The 21,917-nt window shown below is 34.7% G+C and overlaps 1 protein-coding gene across 1 annotated transcript; it reads right to left on the bottom strand.

Moving 5' to 3' along the window:
* Window positions 1–550: 550 nt before the first annotated feature.
* LOC123547463 (cytochrome P450 1A1-like) lies at window positions 551–12,704 on the bottom strand. The gene is made up of 7 exons (XM_053551707.1): window positions 11,855–12,704; window positions 7,414–7,626; window positions 6,869–7,007; window positions 3,715–3,843; window positions 3,155–3,291; window positions 2,490–2,617; window positions 551–2,019 (listed from the first exon to the last, which is right to left on the bottom strand). Exons 1-7 carry the CDS (start codon window positions 12,443–12,445, stop codon window positions 1,800–1,802), a joined length of 1,557 nt encoding a protein of 518 aa, XP_053407682.1. The 5' UTR covers window positions 12,446–12,704; the 3' UTR covers window positions 551–1,799.
* Window positions 12,705–21,917: the final 9,213 nt, after the last annotated feature.

Here is a 21,917-nt window from a genome sequence, read left to right as displayed (position 1 = left end):
CCAGAAGGTCAATGTCATCTATATATAGGTCAGTCTGTAGGTCTTGCCACAAGGCTTTTTGAGTGTAAGTACGTACTAAATCGAGCCATTAATGTGGTCTATTGGCAATCTGGTTCGCCTGACAGAAGGTCAATGTCATCTATATATAGGCCAGTTTGTAAGTCTTGCCACAAGGCTTTTTGAGTGTAAGTACGAACTAAATCGAGCCATTAATGTGGTCTGTTGGCAATCTGGTTCGCATGCTAGAAGGTCAATGTCATCTATATATAGGCCGCTTTGTAGCTTTTTAAGTGTAAGTATGAACTAAACTTGATCAGTGATGTGGGCTGTAGGAAAATATGTTGTTTCTTAAGATTGAAAGTGAAGATCATGTAAGGGTCAATGTCATTTATATATAAGTCATGTTGAGTGTAAGTATGAACTAAATCAAGTCATTTATGTGGGATGTAGGACAAAAAAAGAATGTTGTTAATTAAAGCTTTATGTTAAAAGGTGAAGGTCATATGAGGGTCAAGGCCATTTATATATAAGTAAGTGCCACAAGGATTGTTGAGTGTGAGTACGAACTAAATCGGGTTAATAATGGTGTTTGTACGCAATCTGGTTCGTACAGACGGACGGATTAACGGACAAACAGACGAACGGACTGTTCAACGGGGGCAAACACAACAATAATAAACTAAATTAAGAAGTAACGTATATTTCATCACGTAGTATGTTTGCATTACAATTATAACGTTATACATAATTAATAACTTTCCCGCTACTTTGCAATTCTGTTTTCTTTGACGACTTTATCTATTCTATGTTGTTGTTTTTGTCATTTTTATTCGAGACAGAAAGTATTATTTCACATGTCTGTCATTAAAATTCAAAAGTAACATTAAGTTATCAAGTGAGTTCTTGCTGCATTTAAGGAATAGAATGTGCTTATTAGTTATAATCTGGATATAAACACATTCAGCTCTTTAAAGTGTGTGACTTCATATTTATTCAAGGGTAACTTCCAGTTAAATGCATGTGTTTTTTAATTTGACAAATAGTGTTGTGACATTTGGAATGCTTCGCCTTTTTCGGTGAAAAGATTCATAGGAGATGCATCAACCGAATATAGTTTCATGTAAGAAAACGCATTTTCACAAATAAGCATTCCCTTGGTATGTAAAATATCCTAGAAACAGCTACTGCGTCAGTCACACAGTAAAATATGATGTGGTACAATGTACAAGTAATTTAGTTTTATTCTATATAACACTCTAAAAATATGAAAAGCTAGAAGGTGTTTTTGTCACAAAAACATATGTTTCCCCTCAATGTATACCTTCATTTATGTCGGCCATTTTGTGCAGCGAAGCGGAAAGTGTCGGAGATATGCGCAACTAGGCTTGGTATTGATCACTCCTGTGAAGTTTAATCGAAATCTGTCCAGCAGTTTGACCTGTGAAAGCCGGACAAGATTGTTCTTTTTTTAGCTCCTGTTGCCATTTTGTGCAGCGAAGCGTAACGTGTCGGAAATATGCATAACTAGGCTTAGTACTGATTACTCCTGTGAAGTTTCGTCGGATTCCGGCCATCCGTTTGACCTGTGAAAGCCGGAAAATCTTAATGCGGACGGACGGACGGCGAAGGCAAAAACAATATGTGTCCCCAACCTATGAGGGAGACATAAATATCATCCTGATTAATAATATTTGATCACTGTTTGTGAAGTGTGCACAAGTTTAATGTTCATCTATTGTCTGCTTCTATAACAGCCAATACATGTTGTACAACAGAAATTTAAACTTTACAGTAAACAATTAATGAAGTCTTTCTTTTGCCCGGCAAGTGAATGGTTTTGCCCGCATATTTACTTTCGTTTGGATGGTATCTGTTTGCCTAGAATCACAATGTTTCTCTTCACCTGGCAGGAACTCAAAATTCCAACGCTGCAGCAATGTAGCCAAAAACATGAAGTAACGGGTTTTCGCGAACATGTCACCGGGACATAGACGGCTGCCAACGCCAAATGTTAACTGACTGAAATAATCATTAAAATGTTTAGTAAGTCAAACTTAACAATACTTACTGTTACAAACAAATTAAAATGCTAACACTGTCTTTCTAGGCTAGTTGCCAGTTGTTCTTCGACTACGTTCAACAAGTCAGTTGAGAATGTGTAAGTCAATAACGAACGTAGAATGTTTTATCTAATGACGTATTCCCATGTCGGGGACCTTTAGCTTAATTACTACTGTCCTTAGCCAATGATAGTGGTCTCGGTCTGAATGCAATCTTTATTACCCAATGACGGTTAAAGCGTACTTATTGTAGATCAACAAACATCATAATCAATATGATGTAGCAACGAACCATATTTCGATTAAATGATATTACTTTGCTACACTTGTCGAAAAACAATTTATAAAACACATGACTGATGTTGATATAGTATTACAAAGCTTGCATAAATAAAATTAAATGTAAAATTATAGGGAATCTTGACATACGTCTGGCAAAGTGGGTGTTCCCTGGGTAGCAGATTTCCTTGTTCGTCCAAGAATCTCTCTGGTCTGAAAGTCCACGGATCTCCCCATGTGTCTTCATTATGGTTGATATACCAGATATTTGCAATAATCTGTAATAGATGAAAAATAGAGAATATATCATTACAACATATTGATAAAGTTTAGAAAGTATGGATAATACGTGAAAGAAGATACGTAATTAGCTGTCACAATAGGTTAGTGGTAGACCATGTGTTATGCTAAAGACTCGAAAAATGGCACCAGCATTAAAAGGGAAACTGGCTTCTCTTCTCTAATACCCGCGAATGCCTTTAATATAAGTTGAAGAACGAACTGCACAACTGACCTGAAATAGTATAGACTAAGATACCATACCCTTTGAAGAATTTACATTTGCAAATCGTGTAAATAAGTTCCATTCCAAGTAAGCGAATAGAAGCAATCACATGAAAATCACAAGAGTGAAGTTGCTAAGAATAACATCATCCATACTCCACGGTTTCCTAACCCGAGGGGAACACACGAATATTCCACGGTTTAAAAGAAAATGAAGTTGAACAAAATTAAGCAATATTTCGTGGCGAAAAAAAAAAGAAAGGCAGTTGATATTACCACAAACGGTGGAACCTTAATGTAACGAAAATTACCGTGCTGTTTGGTTTGATGTCATATCCCTCAAACTCGACATGTGAGCGTGATACATGGGGTAAATTGAGTGGAAGGACTGGTAAAAAACGATGCACCTCCATTTCAAAAGCCAAAAAGAACGTGCATTTGCCCCTATCTGTAACAGAACACATATGTTAAAGCGTCTTGCATATAATGTGCTGGAGAAAAAATTCCATGTTCTAGATTGTTTAAAAGACATTTTGTTCACTAATTAAATAAAAAGGAAGACCATTGCAATTCTGTTCAATTAAGAATGGTGTGCGTGTTTACATAAATTTATACCAGGTTATTTGAAACTATTATTCGGATCGGATATCAAAAATGTTCAACCTTCTGTTACGGAGTAAACTGAACTGTACATTATAAATGGAAAATAAAACTAAAGTTGTCGTAAACATTTATCTCGACTTACATATTTATATATAAAAATATCTATTGTTCCATGCATGAATAAAAGTGAGAAAAATGACCATAAAAAGTATATTTACTTACCAAAGTTTCGAAATGTTTGAAATATTGAAATATAAAATAAATGTACCTTTATATGTTGGAGCCCTGTCCTTCCCAATAACCTCGTCCAGTTCCGCTTGGATTTTTGTTTGATATGTTGGATAGTTACATAAGACCAACATGGAATTGGTCAGTGTTGTCCATGTTGTCATGATACCTAAAGCAAACGAGAATAGAACCAAAGGTGAATGTATACATTTTGCTGATAATATTTAGATGTGACTTTTCAGTCGAAAGATAAGTCAGTCGCTTTCTTCTTTATTCCATACAAAATTTAAAAGCCGCCAAAGAGCCGCTAACAAAATACACCCGGACTCATCTTCAATGTTTGTATCCTTCATTTTCTTAAAGAACATATCAGTGTTATCAAAGGAAGACCCCAAATTTTAGTGGTGAAGTATGAGCCAAGTTTCTGTTGCAATTGTTTCATGAAAAAATGCTACAAGACATAGACCATGTGCTATACGAAACCAAAAAGACATGACAAGACAACGGTAAAATTAGATCGCCAAATTGAGTTTTAATCCAAAGCCATATAATAAAATACTTAATTGTATAAAGGAAAAATCTTAGTGCACTTGTCCTCAATCGGTGTGACCTTAACCGGTATGTGAATATATCAGCATAATTCTATGACCTCTGGCCTCATTAATTTGAAAATGTCATACTTCAATGTATCAGTCTATTATATCTGAGTACACTAATTTTTCGAAGAAGCTACTTGTATAACCTGTAAAACCTGATCAAAGATGCGATGTTTCAAACTTAATTATTTTTTTTATATAATCTGTGCTTTGTTGATGCATGAAACTAAAAACTACGCATGAACGAAGCATATCTTTTGTAGGTAAACTTAACGTTAAATAGTTATATTAAAGAATCATGATGACTTTGTTGATAATATAGTTGCCACATTTTTTGTTACGAAAATAAAATACATTTTTTGTTTGTTAAATCTTACTTTCGGTGAATGTTTTCTCATATATATTTGTCAAAGCTATGAATATTTGGTTCGATTAGTAGGCATTATTGTTTCTTCTATTTTAATTACCTCCCTTTATGGCGCTGCTATAAGTTCATGTGCAGTATTGAAAGTAGTGCTTTTCTTATTATGGCTTTGCACAAGCTCCCTATTAGGATAGTTCATTTATCTGTTGTTTTTTTTATTATATTGACTTTAAGCTTCACCAATAAAAATATATATTAAATACCCTTCTCAAATGCGCTCATTTGATTGGTCGAAAGGGATGCACGCGGTGGGTCCGCAAAAAGCGATATTGACCCGCAAAAGTGATAATGACTCTTGTCACTTTTTCTTATATGTATGAAATATAGGCCAGTCAAATGAGTGCATTTGAGAAGGGCATATAATATAACAATTATAGACTTATGTTTCGGTCAATATGTGTTTTATTACGGACCTGTAAAAATGATATATTGTAATTGTATAATAATTCTCCCCTAATGTATTATTTCTGTAAAAGCAATTGTTGCACAATGTTTAGATAATTTTAAACATGTACTTTATTTGTTTAGTATATTCCTGATCCAGAAACATATAATATCAATAAAGTTCGCGAAAAATCTCCAAATGATATTCTGAACTATTATCTGTTTTGTAATTTTCTTTTGAAACACCGTTTTTTTTTTATTCTGCATACACGTATTCGTTTGGATTTAATGGAATACCCTTATAACATTACCCATAACGAGTGTTATAAATATCAGCTTATTGCTACCATTCTGTTGATTACACCTGTTACAATCCAGCTGCTCAAAATAATACTTTCTAAAACAGAAGACAAAAATGGCACATCAGACCAATAAAACTATGTACTCACCTGTAGCAGTTACAACAACGGGAAACTTATCAGTAAATGTATTTTCTAATATTACAGTATAGTTAAAGTTGGCCAACGTCGGCCTGGTTAGCCAAAATACGTATTACAAACAAAGACTCACATTTTTAGGTAATGTTGTTGTATCATACTTGTTTTTACATATACATCCCTGTAATATGGAACTTTTGAAAGACTTTCAATTAGGCTATTTATATTTAGAAGGTACGTACGAATATATTTAGTTTCCATGTACTGTAGTTTCTTTCTGTCATACTAAAGTAAAAATTCGTACACTTTAGTAGAGAGAAATAACACTTGAAGGTCTGATAAACTTTAAACACTTGACAGCTTCGAAGTCGTTTGCAATTTAGTCTGTTCAGCAACTGACTATTTAGAGGTTAATACACGACAGAGTCAGGCCGGGAGGTGATAATCGGCCCGGAAAATGAATAAAGCCCGAGGGCCATTATGAATTTCGGGCCGATTATCACCTCCCGGCCAGGCTCTTGCGTGTATTAATGTCTTTAATACATATGTTTTGTTGTACTACTCAAGGAAGGTAGAATTACAACTCCTGTCGCTAGATTTCTATGGCTAAATAGTTTGGGGTACTCTTGTCTCAAAATTTGTGTTTGTGCGTAGCCGGAAGCAACTTGGGGTCCTAAGTGAGTGTTCTACAGTAAACTTATTCCTGCACATTAAGACAAATTATATCTACAGAATTTTTTTGTCGGTCAGGAGCTAAAAGTAAATTCGTAGATCTAATGTATCTATCAAACTCATCAAATCGCCATTCTAAAAATGTGGAACAACACATACTTTGAGCCAGTTCATGAAAAAAAAGCAAGAAAAAAACTGCGATTTTATTAGAATCTACTAGCTAGATATCTCGGTCTATGTTTATAAAAAGCAGTCATGCATTTTCACTGAGAAGAAACCCGCAACTTCGTCGAAATTGGTGTGAATCATGCTGTTTTCCAACGCATACTCGAACACTGTTGAAACTCGGAACTCTGGGTCCAAAGTAAATATGTCCATGTCGTGTTTTATTACTAATTTTAAGCCAAGAATTGTAATTCTGCGATAAACAAAGGTGTAACGTGTAGACCAGTGACAGACCATTATGACGTCTATGATGACGTTTTATGTAGCTATTGGTTTCACGCGCACGTGTTCACCGGGCCGATTATGATTATGAGTTTTAGGCCCGGGCCGATAAGTGATAGTCAGTGCGTGAAAGCAATAACCTGCTGAAAACACATTCATTTTTGTTACTTTATATAGTAACATATGTATCAAGTAGTTCTAACGGACTTGACGTCACATAATTCAACGTATTACCTGTGTCAACGGTTTCGACAATCTGAGCAATAATCAGGTCATCGGTTAAGAAAACGTCACTTCCGGCCTCCATTTGTTTCCTTTGTTCATCTAGATAAACATCTACGACGCCCCTGAGACGTCCTGGGACATACGTTTTCTGCATGTGAGAAGAAAATCACAAGACTGAACCGTAAGCATTGAACACAGTGCATCAAATGATGCTATGACCACCAAATATAGGGCAATATGTGTCAAATTACGTAACTAAAACATACTGGATAAGCTATAGGTCAGTTGTAAAACCATATTCATAAATACAATGTATCATAATTGGGAATGATTGGGAAGTTCCCTCTTATGCATAAGAAGTATTATAATTCCTGTCCTCGGTTAGTAAATATCTGTCGAAATGACATAAGAAGCAGAGTCTTGAAAAATCTGTATGACCATACCATCGGCGTAAATAAAGAGATATTGTAAATGAGCTAATCAGTAATCCTAATAGATTAAAAAAAAGTTAAAAACAGCTTATGAAATACAAAAATACAAAACTGTTTTCTTACCTTAACATCATGAAAATATCTTTGCGCTATTCTGTCATACACATGGCATTGCTTTCGGAAGTTATCCCTCAGTTGTCCAGGCATAAAGCGCAATATAGGGAAGGTTGTCAACAGAGTGTTGTTATAAGGATTAAGAAAGAATTCCCCTCCAGTTCCATGTCCCCAAAACACACTTAAATCTGGATCGGAGTCCGATACCAGCTCCCCTTTCAGCTGAAATATACTTAAAATATGGATCCATATCAGATTTCAATTCCACTTTCAACTGAAATATATATATATATATATTATCTGGATCCGTTTCAGATACAAGCTCCCCTTTCAACTGTAGTATATGTAAAACCTAGATTTGTGCCTGATACTAACTCCCAATCCAGCTGAAATATGTTAAAGAAATATCTGTCCGATACAACACCCCCCCCCCCCCCCACACACACACACACCTCCCCCAAACCTTTACCTGTAATACAAACGACTCCGTAAAATAACGTGAAATAAAACTATCTCTTATTTAGCAGCACGAAATCCCTTTGTCTGTGGAGCAGACTCCTGTATTCTGCCATCTGGACGTTGGAGCTTTTGACCTTAACAGCCATTTTTCTAAGTTACCGCAAAATATAATTTCTTTAAAATTTTAAGATTATTGAAGTTCAGATGAAGTTTAAAGTACTATTTAGTTTTAAACATCGTTTTTAAAACCTCTTTACAAAAGGGGTTTTGGGGCAAAATGTCTGCCAGTTATTGAGCATGCCATTTTTCAATAACAGAAATTTTAACACATAACTTTTTTTAAAATTTGGTAAAAACAATTACAAGTAACAATTGAAATCAGTTTAGATAAAATACCAAATGGACACACATTATTTTCGATTTGCTAAGTCTTACAATATTTTAAATGTAATTATGCAGTTATTCATTCGAGATTATCACGTAGAATTATTTTTGAATTTCGGAATCGATGCAGTAAGGTATTACAAATACATGTCTGTTTTTGTTGGATTTAAAGTAACACTGACAATATATAGGTCATATGGTGACTTTTCCAGCTTTTGATGGAGAAGAAAGACCCCAGTTGCCTCCCCCGCTACCCCACAGACTCGCACCCCTAACTAAAATATAAACATTTTCAAAAATCATGAAATTGCATTGACATTCAACAGTGTGACCCTAAATCTAATACAATGTATATCCAATGGCTATCGTTCAATAAAATATCTTATCTTTAGGTATTTACTTCAAATGCAGAAAATCCTCATCAAATGCATTTAACTTTACTACAAATATAATTCTAATATGCTTTTCTCTGTTAAAACACTTACGCTAGAATGACGTCAAGTTAACGTGCGATGACGTCAATGTTTTTGGTGCGACTAAGAAAGAGCGCTACTGTATTTTATCTACTGTTTTAGATTAAAGGCATATTAGAATCGAAATGATTTATACCAAAATCGTATTTTAACACTATTTATACACTCGGGCGGTAATACGTCGTACAAATAATTTCACTCGGGCTGCTCCCTCGTGAAATTATTACGCCCGACGTATAACCGCCCATCGTGCATAAATAAGTGTTAAAACCCTCTTTTGCTATAAATTATTTCTTATATCAATAGTGTGTGTAGAGCTACATTCATAACTAAATGTCATACAGTAATAGGCGATTGTAAAAAGACTTCCATTATTTTATTGGCTGTACACATTTATACTTTATTTAGCTATATATGTATACAGTATATACTGTTTTAAACCTAATGCATAGTACTTTTAATACATGAACACTTATTATTTTATGTTTTCCAGTGAGTTATAGAGTTTTCTCAGTGAAATAAAAGTGATAATCCACAGTTTTGAAACAGAAGATTATCATTTTTATTTTTCACTGTTTTGGCCGAACTAGTTCCGGTTCTCCGTCGCGATTGAAGTCAAATTGTATACCAAGCGTTATGAATACCAGGGACCATAATGACGATGACGTCGTTAAAATGACGTCATTTGTGTTATGCTTTCTGTTGATCTTTCCCGTGATTTTCGACATTTTATAAATTACGCAACAAAAGTAGTTTTACACATGAAATAAAAAGAAAATTTGTTTGTGTCAGTGAAATATCAATTTTATTTCACTCGTGAGCACTAAAAAAAAGTCATTTTCACTCGTGGCTACGCCACTCGTGAAAATATCAGTTTTTGATGCTCACTTGTGAAATAAAATTGATATTTCACTGAAACAAACAAATATCCTCTATTTAATCTTATGTTGCATGTCACTGTTAATGTTTTCAGACAGGAACTTTGGGTCTAATATTCCTTTAAGACAGAAAACTAAGATACCTGATAAACTCTCTTTGAAACATTTCAAAATATAGGAAAATATATACTAAATACCATTAATTATTTACGTACAGTCACAGTCGGCATTATAGTGTGTATAACAATGTACATGTTATTATATTGCTAAATATCCTGAACATTCTGATACACGCTGAGAGATAAGCTCTGAAAACATACTTAACGAATATTTTAATTATCAAATGTATCATCTAAAATGACTGGAAACGTTCTCAAATATTTTGGAAATGAAGAAATATACAGAAAATTGTTTATAACTTTCTTAAAGATATCGATAGTACATTCTAAACAATATTGAAACATTGTGAAAGCAATTTAAATTAGAATAAAAATTGCCTCTTAAAACATATCGAACATTCATGTTACAATATAGTCGCTTTCTTGTAATGTGCCTTAGTACATATGTTCATACATTGGTAAGTTTCCATGAGTTATATGTACTAAGTTACTTATAATTTTTAGTAAAAATATAAAATAACTAACAAAAAAGATAATATGTGTATCCTATTGAAATAACATGTCCTGTCATTGTCACAACTAAACAGGTTAGAAAGAGACTTCGAGCAATTACCGGTCATGTCTTTTTGCCCTACGTAGAGTGCGCATGCGCGAAAATTGTCTCCCGTTGCTAAGGAAATAGCTCTCTGTAAAAAGGTCTATATAATATTTTAGATAAAATACATTTCACCGCTCCTTTTAAAGACTTCTTAAAGTATTGATTACCATCTACTTCTTGTCTTTCATAATATGTAAATAGTATAGCGATATGAATAACATAATGTTTATTTAATGTAAAGTATGTCTCTTATAACTCGTTATACGAGTAGCAATGTACTTTATATGTTGCTGATTATAACTTTTGTAAAATATGTTGTTTGTACGTATACATTGATGAGATTCAAATACAGAATGTAGCACAATTAGCACAATTAAAATGCCAAAACAATGACAACAGTTTAAGGTAAACTGCCACCATTCGCGAGTTTTCAAAACTGACAGCATCCCCAGCATGATATTAATATAAGTGTTTGTCGTGCAATTGTTTCCTTTAAGTTGGAATGAAAGCACACAAATGACTGATGTCTTTACTCACTTTCATTTGCTAATGCAGAATAAGAGAGAAAGGATTGAAACTTAAAAATCTGCAAAAGGATGTATTTTATGAATCTGAAAATCAGCTTAGGAGCAAGACAATAGGAAAATAACAGCTTACTCAGTTTGACTGAATCTGTTTATGAGATGTCATGAAATAAGAAAAAAATTTCTTTATAAAGATTTGCTTATTATTTGCCAAATGTTATATGGAAATATTTCTCAAACAAATGAATGACAAAACATCAATGCACACTATACAGAAATTATTGGATGGGTGTATGTTATTTTTTTCTTGACAGATATTCTAAAGCTTTTATAGGTAACGTATTGTAACAGATAAATGTCCAGATGTTAGAAAGGAATATGCTCTACAGACATTGGACTTCAAAAAGTCATAGCGTTGAAAATTCACTATGGAGAGGAGGGTTCGTCACTCTGGCACATAGCCTACATACGGTATAGTAAACACAATTTAATGAGGTCAAATAGTTAGGTTAAAAGTTGATATAACAAAATATGTTAAATGATGATACCGTATTGATTCATATTTATAAACTGGATGAAACAACAAATAAGTTTGAAGGATGCAAGTGACTGTTTATAACATTTCAAGCGGCAACAAAAGCTGTAATATTAAACTGCACTTCTTCTCGAACTATGAAGGTAAGGTGCATTCATAAAGGAATTTATATTCATTTAAAAATACAAGGCAACAAATGTAATGACATGGTTAGAAATCTTTTTTATATGAAACTTTATAACTAAAATTAAAGATCCCACATAAATGACAGTAATATATCTACTCAAAATTCAGTTTTTGTTATAAATCTTTTAGCATGAACTAACTTTCGAATGAGTTCAATTTCTAGATTTATCAGACTCTGCTTGATATTGGAATCGTTTCTGTCTCAAGTACAGTTAAATACATAACTGAAATAAAATTCTAAATGTACCCAACTACAAGGATCAGCTCGAAATGAATTTGTAAATCGCTACTTACTACCAGTGATACAATGTTAGCCAGTGAACGTTTCACCATGTATGAGCAGTCAAATACAGGTTTGTCTTCAATTCTCTTGATCAAATTTGTCATTTCAATCAAGACGTTATTTTCTAGCTGCTGGATACCACTTCCATACATGTGCAGTGCTTTGTAAAAGATTTTTCTTGAAGTTTTATGGAAAGCCCCTGAGCCATCTATCATAAATGCTAACGACTGCTTACCGGCACGAAAATAATCACCGAAAAACGTATCGGCCCGGTCATTCAGAACCTGTTTGTATTTTTCACCTGCGAAAGCTTTGCGAACAAGCTGCGCATCGTTCAAAACGACGAGGTTTACTGTAAACATTTTTAATCGAAATATTGGTCCATATTTCTTTGCGTATTCCATGAATTTTACGTGGGTTGTTAAATAATCGAACTCGAATGCACATCCTATGAATGGTAATCCCTTTGGTCCAGGAATGACTTCACCCTTTCTTAATTTTTCCCGAAGAAAAATGTAAAAGAGAACAAAAACCCCGAGAAATATTAAAATCAAGTCAAACATCTTGCTTGTCAGGGTATATACACAACAAATGATGTGCATCCAATTTTTTAAAACTTTTACGTAGTACTTTTCACGCTTTATTAAATTCTCTGTCCGTGTTGAAATACAGACTGATGCTATTTTTACAGGCTTATAAAACAGGATTTCGTTTCGTGTAAACAGCAATTAAGGTTTTTAGTATTATCACGAACACTTAAACCAAAATCCAGAGAGACAAACACATTTTGAAAGTGATTTGTGTGCTATGCACGTAAAAAGTAGCAGCATGTATAAATCAAGGGTGCATTAAGTGCGTATATAAGCATTAGTTGTCCTCTTAAAATATTTAAATGTCAATGATGCGTAGACATTTTACATATGGAAAGTTTGATTAATCAAATAAATATATAAGATACGTTACGCTATGTATTCACAAGATTTATTTGGTTTCATCCTAACTATATCAAATTTATGGAACTAATTAAAACTAAGAAATGTTATTGATTTAAGAAAACTTTCAGCGTATGTTTACAAGGCATTGGAAAAACGAAACTTGATTTTTAATTCAATGTAGCAGTCAGTAATATATGTTAACAAGAGCCATGTTAGACACGGCCAATCCCCCCGCCGGGCATATTATAATTGAAGGCTAAAGTTCCTGGCAAGTTAGTGTCTGAAAGTATTAATTTTGGAGAAAGCTTTGAAGAACCGTTTAGTTGTGGTCCGCATCAGGGGTTTTAAAGATGTGGAAGAAAGAATAAGTCAGTGGTGAGGTGGTTTACTGCTAAATTTTATTAATTTTCATCAACAGTATAGCTATGATGATTTTCTATATGGCTACTGTAAAAAGAAGGAATGGAAAGCTAACAGGGAACAAGAGTGCCAGAATGTCACAATATACGCCCGTCACAGCAAATTTCTTTACTCTAGCAGCTGTATTTGCAAATGGAATTTTAATTTTGTGGTTGTTTAGTAATCATTGTAAGTCTTTTGTTTTTCTAAGTCCACAAAAAAACTTCTTACCAGGTAGAGATATCTTAAAATACACCTAAAATTGGAAAGTAACATCCATGTTGTACAACAGAAAAGTGGTCTTGTTTTTTCCCTACGGTCAATTATAAAAATGTTACAATATAAGTTATTTATAGTAACAACTAAGGGAAGTTAATCATTAAGAAAAAAAAAACAAGAGGGCCAAGATGGCCCTGGGTCGCTCACCTGAGAAACACACCATAATACACCATAACAGTGTAAACATAGACCTAGTGATTGCATGGAAAAAATATTCTGACCAAGTATCATTAAAATTGGAGCAAACACAAGTATTTCTTTTATTTGACCTAGTGACCTAGTTTTTGACCCCAGATGACCCATATTCAAAACTGACCTAGATTTCATCAAGGAAATCATTCTGACTAAATTACATAAAGATCAATTGAAAAATACAGCCTCTATTGCATACACAAGGTTTTTCTTTGATTTGACCTAGTGACCTAGTTTTTAACCACAGATGACCAATAACCAAACTCTACCTAGATTTTATCAAGGCAATAATTCTGACCAAATTTCATAAAGATCAATTGAAAAATACAGCCTCTATTGCATACACAAGGTTTTTCTTTGGTTTGACCTAATGACCTAATTTTTGACCCAAGATGACCCATATTCGAAGCTGACCTAGATTTCATCAAGGCAATCATTCTGACCAAAATTCATGAAAATTAATTGAAAAATACAGCCTCTATTGCATACACAAGGTTTTTCTTTAATTTGACCTAGTGACCTAGTTTTTGACCCAGATAACCCATTTTCAAACTCGGCCTAGATTTTATCAAGGTTATCATTCTGACCAAAATTCATGAAGATTACTTGAAAAATACAGCCTCTATCGCATACACAAAGTTTTTCTTTAATTTGATCTAGTGTCCTAGTTTTTGACCCCAGATGACCCATTTTCAAACTTGACCTAGATTTTATCAAGGTTATCATTCTGACCAAATTTCATGAATATCAGTTGAAAAATACAGCCTCTATCGCATACACTAGCTAAATGTTGACGGACAGACAGACGACAGACGAAAGACAGACAGACGCCGGACATCGAGTGATCAGAAAAACTCATGTGAGCTAAAAAAAATGTAAGTCCACACAAAAATCTTTACCAGGTAGAGATTGGTCAAAATACACCTCAAAATTGGATGTAGCATGCATGTTGTACTACAGAAAAGTGGTCTCGATTTTTCCCTACGACTAGTAATGAAAAAGTTACAATAAAATCTATTGAAAATAACAACAAAGGGAAGTAATTCTAAAGAAGGGAACTGCGCCAAGTTATATCAAAATCCCTCTATGCATGAAGAAGAAATGTTCCGGACAAGGTTTTCATTCTTGTATCCTTTGACCTCTAAGTGTGACCTTGACCTTAGACCTAGGGACCTGATTCTTACGCATGACACTCCGCCTCGTGGTGGTGAACATTTGTGCCAAGATATATCAAAATCCCTCCATGCATTAAAAAGATATGCTACGGACAAATTTTTTTAAGAAAATATGATAAAGGGGAATAACTCAAAAAATAGGCAAGGCAGAGTTATTGTTCTTGCACATTGCACTTCCTCCCAATGTGTTCTATCAGTGTATGAAGTTTGAAGAAAATCCCTCCAGTACTTTTGAAGTTATGCTCCGGACAAATTTTTTTAAGAAAATAAGATAAAGGGGCATAACTCAAAAAATAAGCAAGGTAGAGTTATTGTTCTTGCACACTGCACTTCCTCCCAATGTGTTCTATCAGTGTATGAAGTTTGAAGAAAATCCCTCCAGTACTTTTGGAGTTATGCTCCGGACAAAGATCGTTGCGGACACACGGACGGACGGACACACGCACGGACGGAGAGCATTTCTAATATCCCCTTCGCCTTTGGCGGGGGGATAAAAAGTCTGTATTATGATGTAACAATTGATATTTGTCATAATGTTAAATAATGCTATCACAGTCTCTCCCTCTCTCAAAGATATAACATGCATTTGGTATGAAGTGTTCATCTTTTGATATATTTATTGTCATCTTGCTTACAAATCTTGTATAGTTGCATTGTTATTTCTTCTGTGATTATGTTATATTGATGCATGTACATGGGCCAGAATTGGCATAATACATAATAAAGTTATATATTTATTGTCAGAGTAGTAAGATCATTGGTGATGATCTAGGTTAACTGTTTATGTGGTAACGAGGCTCTGCAGATTTAATGGAAGTATTTTCTTTTCTTTTTTCTTTCTTTTTTTAAAAAAAAATATCTGAAGCGACATTCGTTTAAAACTGTAATGGTCACGGGTGGTAAACGCGCAATCCAATTCCCACTGAATTAGCATAATACATCATATGTGTAAAATATCTGGTTTGTAATATATGATTCGGCTCTATTATCACAAAAACTCTGGCGACTTGAAGCGTGAAAAAAGTATGAAATCAACAAAAATGGCAGTTTCTGACCTCATATGCCTAAACTGAGGACATCTGATGCTTTTTATGATAGCCCAACTGTTATAAAGTAAAGAATATTACAATTATTTGTTTCAAATCCTGCTTACGGGACAAAAAATCATCGGGAATGGGGTTGCGCCCCGGGAATGGTGTTGCTCGTATACATCATAATGTCAAACTTTTCTGTCACGTATCCGGTATTTGACTGCACAACAAGTTTGCGTATAACTGTATCGTTTCAATGGAAATAATTGCCTGAATTATTTCAAGAAGAATGGGACCATGATTTGGATTCCATCGGAGATAAAGTTAGACATGTATTGTATCATCGTACGTACCTACCAATGGTACAGTGCACCTTAGAAATGTTAGTGCAATTATTATGGAAACACAGTCATGAGGAAAACATGCATACGTACTATATTTTAAACTGCGCTATTATCATTGTCTATATCATTTGCATAATTACATGGCAGTTAGCAAACAAACAAATGGGCAACGTGTGCTAACATTCGCTGACTGCATTTACACAAATCTAATATTCCATGGTTAAGGAGTGCTGCTAGTGAAGTTTCTCTGTATTTCTGGACACTCTTCTGTCGGAGTATTGTTATTGCAAGATGTCTTTCTGCTGAAATGTTGCTACACAGGTCGCACGTATACGTAACAGCAATAATTAGGGAGAGAGCAGATCTACGTATCGCAGGGTTATGAGTCCGACCCTCGGGTGAGGCGTATGGTCTCCACTATGATAAAATACATTGAGTCTAAAATCATTTGTCCTCCAACTCTGGTTCATGTGGAGAAGTTGGCACATACGGAAAATAGGTTACTAAGGGTACCGAATCTCTGGCTAGGTTAACTGCCGACCCAAACTTAACTGAAACACCGTTGAAAACGGCTCTAAACCCAAAAAGCCAACATCATGTTTCCCGCTGTAATGCTGATTAAGAACATTAGAAGTCAAATGGTACAAATGTTTTAACCTCAATATGAACAGCAAATACTTAGTGTCTGCGTTGAATGTATCGTTTTAGCAAACATTCCAATGAATGATCTTTATGCGTACTTTAGGCATAGTGTTGGCCGTAAACTGCTAAGGACTCTGACTACAAAGGAGTTTTCTTGCCAAAAACTAAATAAATAAAAAAATAACATAAGCAGGAAACAAGGACATTGTAAAAACTATTGGGATGTAAAAAGGACTATTTGATTATGTAATGTATACGCGCAACCCCATTTCCGATTATTTTTTGCTAATCTTAAACAACATTTTATTCATGTGTATGTGATATTCATGACTGTTTTACATGTGTTTGATCATTATAAGCGTCACATTTCCAGAAAGAAGGCACAAGAGTCAGAAAATTTGCATTTTTCACGATTCCATACTTTTTGACAGTTCGAGCCAGCAGAGTTTTCGTGAATTAATAGGCTGGTATTTCACACATATGATCTTTATTTTTGTGTCGAATAGCATTTTGCTTTTTTCGAAAACACTCGTAAATGTGTGATTATTTACAAAAACGAAAACCCACCTACCTCGATTTTGTATATATTGATGCGCAACACCAGCACCGGACGCCGCGCAACCCATTTTAAGCGCATTCCCAGCGGGAATTTGATTGCGCGTTTACCACCCGTGATGGTCATCGAAGGGATATTAATTTTTCAATACACATTGCCTTGTAGACCATTATTCAGTTTCACGGGTCCCTGACCGTAGTTTTATGCTCATTTGGTAAGTAATCTACATTTAAGACAGCGACGCGAATGTATCCTATACAAAAATAATCGTATCAATTTTCAAAACAGACCTTTTTTTAGAGTTGACGCAAAAAACACCCTGAAAATTTAAATAAACGTATCAGTCAAAAAACGCTATAATTTATTATTTTATTGCGTGTATTAAATGTTTAAGGCCAGTCTCAAACTATTAGGGTAGAGTTTTGTTACAAAAATACTGTGACATTTGAACACACTTATGGCCATATGAGAAGCAACCCTGAAACATAGTATACAGAGTGTTATAAAAACTTGATAGTTTGCTTACTTCAAGAGCTAATCATAACGTTCATAAACACATCTGTTGATAGCTGTTTCGATCAAAACTTATTATAATAAATTTCGATTTTGTAACCAACAGTAAAGATAAAATGGTATTTTAGCATAATCTTGTGTGTGTGTGTGTGTGTGTGTGTGTGTGTGTTTGGCTTTAACGTCTTGCTCAACAATTTTTCAGTCATATAAACTACAGTGTCTACTTGTAGCAGTGAGCACAATGCCCAACTTTATAGTGCTGCCTCACTGGAATATCACACCGTAGACACGTGGCATGATACCCCACCCAGTCACATTATACTGACACCGGGCTGACCAGTCATAGCACTATCCTCTTAATACTGAACGCCAAGCGAGGAAGCTACTAGTACCATTTTTTTACGTCTTTGGTATGACGCGGCCGGGGATAGAACCCACGACCTCCCGCACTCGAAGCGGACGCTCTACCACTAGGCTACCGAGGCGGTTTTAGCATATCTGATGACACATAAAAGATGTCAATATTTTTGCTTTTATCAATAAAGAATATTCCATCAAATGCAATTTTATACTTTTTAACATTATATACTATAAGATTACTAGATTAGTGTCCGTAAGACACTGGTGCCTCCATTTCCTGTCACTGTACATGGTTTCATGAATCTAGGTGCAATATTTTTAAAACATATGCAACAAAAATTGTAAGCACTTTATGTCTATTTTACACTAAGCCAATGACAATAACTCTGGTTTGGCTGAGTGAAATTACAAACAGAACACCAGAGCCCGTATTCATAAAGCTCCTAAAGAAACTTAGGAAAATCCTTAAGGTATTAGGTCACTAATAGTAATTTTTACAAAATGGCCTTTGCTTGGTATATTCTGAAAGATAACTGTGTTTTGCACTATGTTGCAAGTTTTAAACAACTTTTACTGTGCCGTTTTTTATAAATTTTGTATTAACTTATGGTATGTCCAAAAGCTCAAGTAGAGACAAATTTCAAAGTGATAGCACTATCCAAAACGTTTGCAGAGAACTCATTTTACCATTAATTTTAATAAAAGAAACATGAAACTATTGGTAAACAATTATAAAACACAAAATAAAAATGTCAATATCATTTTTTCTACGGTGCCTCAAGTTAAACGGATTTAATGAGACAGAATTCATACTTCAACATTGAAAAAAATAATGTTGAATGCTGTGTTTCTGTTTTGAATTTTGCTTACTCCATTTAAAAATAACCTTATGGCAGACGTAAAACCTACCTAAGTTTCTTCCACAATATATAATCTAAGAGTGAAAGCAAAATAAAGAACTTTCACCGCGTGTAACTCAATATTTTTAAAGATGTGTAACTCTACCCCTTCTGTTTAAGTAGTAAATTCACTTTGAACACCAAGAAATCGCTTATAAGAATCATCTTTTTTCCATTTTTTGTACAAAAAATCAATAATAAGTCTTAAAAGAAGTAAAAACTTACTAGAAGAAAAGGAAAATAAGGGAAAAAAAATTTGGTCCCATTAGGGCTTGAACCTACGACCCCCTAAGAATTGCAGTAAAAGTAGGCTTATGGTAGGAATTGAATACTCTTCAAAAAGGAGGTTCTGTATTAGTGATCTAATACCTTAACATTTCCTAAGCAACATAGCACAAAAGAAAAGTGAAGACTTTATAAGATTTATTGATAATCTTCATAACTATGCCAGACTCTATGTGACAATACTGTTAGACATTCCAACTATCTCGACGATTGTCCACAAAATGCTTTGGAACTTTTCCCTTAGTTAGTCCCTTAGGAAAAAAAATCCCTTAGGAGTTTTATGAATACCACCCCAACTGGTGTACAACTTAAAATGCTATGTAACAATCCTCTTACATTTTAAGACTCCAGGTAAAATACTTCTTCAGATATCTGGGACACAAACTAACTTTAATGCCCTTCATGCATGTTTGTTTTGACAAAGGCCGTAACTCTGGCCTTGCAACAAACCGCATGTGCACAAATTCTCGTTGCTAGGTAAAGATTATCGCTAGATAAAGTGAAGAAATATTTTTGTCATCTAGGCCAGTATAAACAATCTTCACCAGAATGGCCCACAGGAAAGACACTTTACTGCTCTTGAAATACGAAGAACAAACTAAAGAAGGATGAGTAGAAGATGGTGATGATGACGAGGATGATGATTAGGCTGCAACTGCACAAGCGATAGCCAACTTAACAGTGAGACAAAAGAAAATGTTTCCCTCCCCTCCCACATCCAAATGGGGAAAACCTCCTAGTAAACATGCTGGCTGAAACGGTCCTGCTAGCTACATTTTCTCAAAGAATGCATTCACGTCAAAATATCTTCGTGAATATAGTATTAAGTTACTTGCCGTGTAATCAAACTTGTAATGGAGTTTGTGCTGAGCTGCTGGTAGCCTTCAAGAAAGATGTGAAACCAAAAACAACAGCTGAACCTGAAATGAATGTGAAAACCGCAAATTCATATTATATAAATAAAGAAGAGAATGTAAGAGACATATGCCTGCTTCTTAACAACGGCATAAACTTAGAGGTGTTTGAAGGAGTCGATGATTAGGAAAATCATTCCTTAAAGAAAGTACTCTAGACACAATAGAAGATATATGGACTGCAGGACGATGACGGCTTCAGGACGACCGGAAACGAGAAAGTAGACAAATTAATACTGGAACGCCTGAACGCGACTGATCCGTTTCTGTCTTCGCAAGTGCCAATGTCGACATTACCAGCTTGCATTATACTTTGCCCATCGTCCATACTTAGCGAAATGCAGCTTCAACGTAACAAGAAGTACGTCAGTCGTTATCCTGAATCTATCCTACGAATAAATATTCTGCCGAAGTATTAAAAATCTGGATGAAATGCCATAAAAGGCGATGAAATAATGAGTGTTTTATATTACAAGATAAAGGCGTTTCTCAATCATATGCAGATGAACGTCATTTACCACTTGACAGGTCCACAAGAACTTTTAGCAGATAAGTTTTATCATTCGTTTGTCCAAAAGGACCAACCAAATTTAGAGTTCAAACGCCCAAAATACAACAACAATAATTTTTGTATGAACTGTTCCATGTTTGAAGATTTCACGAAACACAGACAATTAATAGTAAATATAAACTTAATAATCAACTCCGGTCAATGCATTTTCAATTTCTAACGTACATCATCGAAATTAATCATACACTTTAGCAAATTTGATACAATTCCCATTTCTAACTTTAAAGGAAACCATACCGTTTTTATAAAAGACTTTGTCCCATTTAACATAATCGCAAAATTGCTACAAACATGTCTATTTTAAAGAATGAACCAGACACAATTACTGTTGACATACTCAAGTGGCAAAGTATCAGCGAATGCGTAAACCCCGCTGAGTCTACACTTTCCAGAAGGATATTATTCAAGTGGATCGATGATTTTTTTTAATTTCTGTTTAATGTGAAAAAAATTTGAACAAACCTAGTAGAGGGTCATACAAGGATCATCTGTGTGATATTATTCCAAAATCAGTCCAGCAGTTTAGGAGAAAAGTCTTTTGAAGAGTTTTCTATTTTTAGCTTTTAACCCTTTGAACAATTTTTGAAGAAGGCCATCCCATGAATATCAGGGCAAAATTTTATCAACTTCACCACAGTGTTTCAGGGGACATGTCGTTTAAAGAAAAGTGTGGATAGTGTGGATAGACGGACGAACTAAGACTCTTAGTGCCCTCCCCGCTTCAACCCCCCCCCCCCCCCCCCCACCCCCCACACACACACTTCACAAAGAAAAAAAACAAGGGGGCACAAAAACCACAAAAACATAACCACAGTAGCCGGTCTCGAATTCAAGGCATATTAAAATGCACCGCCCATATGTATACACTCCCATATTTACATATTTACCACCCCCACCCCCACCTCCATCATTTTTAAAGCAAAGCAATATTAATGTCATTAATAAGTGAATTCTGAAAATGCGTTGCTCCCCAGCGGCA

Source organism: Mercenaria mercenaria, chromosome 9, assembly GCF_021730395.1.
Source record: "Mercenaria mercenaria strain notata chromosome 9, MADL_Memer_1, whole genome shotgun sequence".
NCBI classification, from domain to species: domain Eukaryota; kingdom Metazoa; phylum Mollusca; class Bivalvia; order Venerida; family Veneridae; genus Mercenaria; species Mercenaria mercenaria.
The sequence above is the reverse complement of the archived record's forward strand: the minus strand, read 5'-3'. Positions and strand labels throughout refer to the sequence as shown.

Bases quoted from the DNA above. Each gene is read 5' to 3' on its own strand.
- LOC123547463 (XM_053551707.1), bottom strand. From the start codon at position 12,445: ATGCACATCATTTGTTGTGTATATACCCTGACAAGCAAGATGTTTGAC. The intron at 7,008-7,413 runs GTAAGAAAACAG...TCTCACATGCAG, and splicing joins GATATTTTCATGATGTTAAG to AAAACGTATGTCCCAGGACG. The intron at 3,292-3,714 runs GTACATTTATTT...GTTCTGTTACAG, and splicing joins CAGGGCTCCAACATATAAAG to ATAGGGGCAAATGCACGTTC.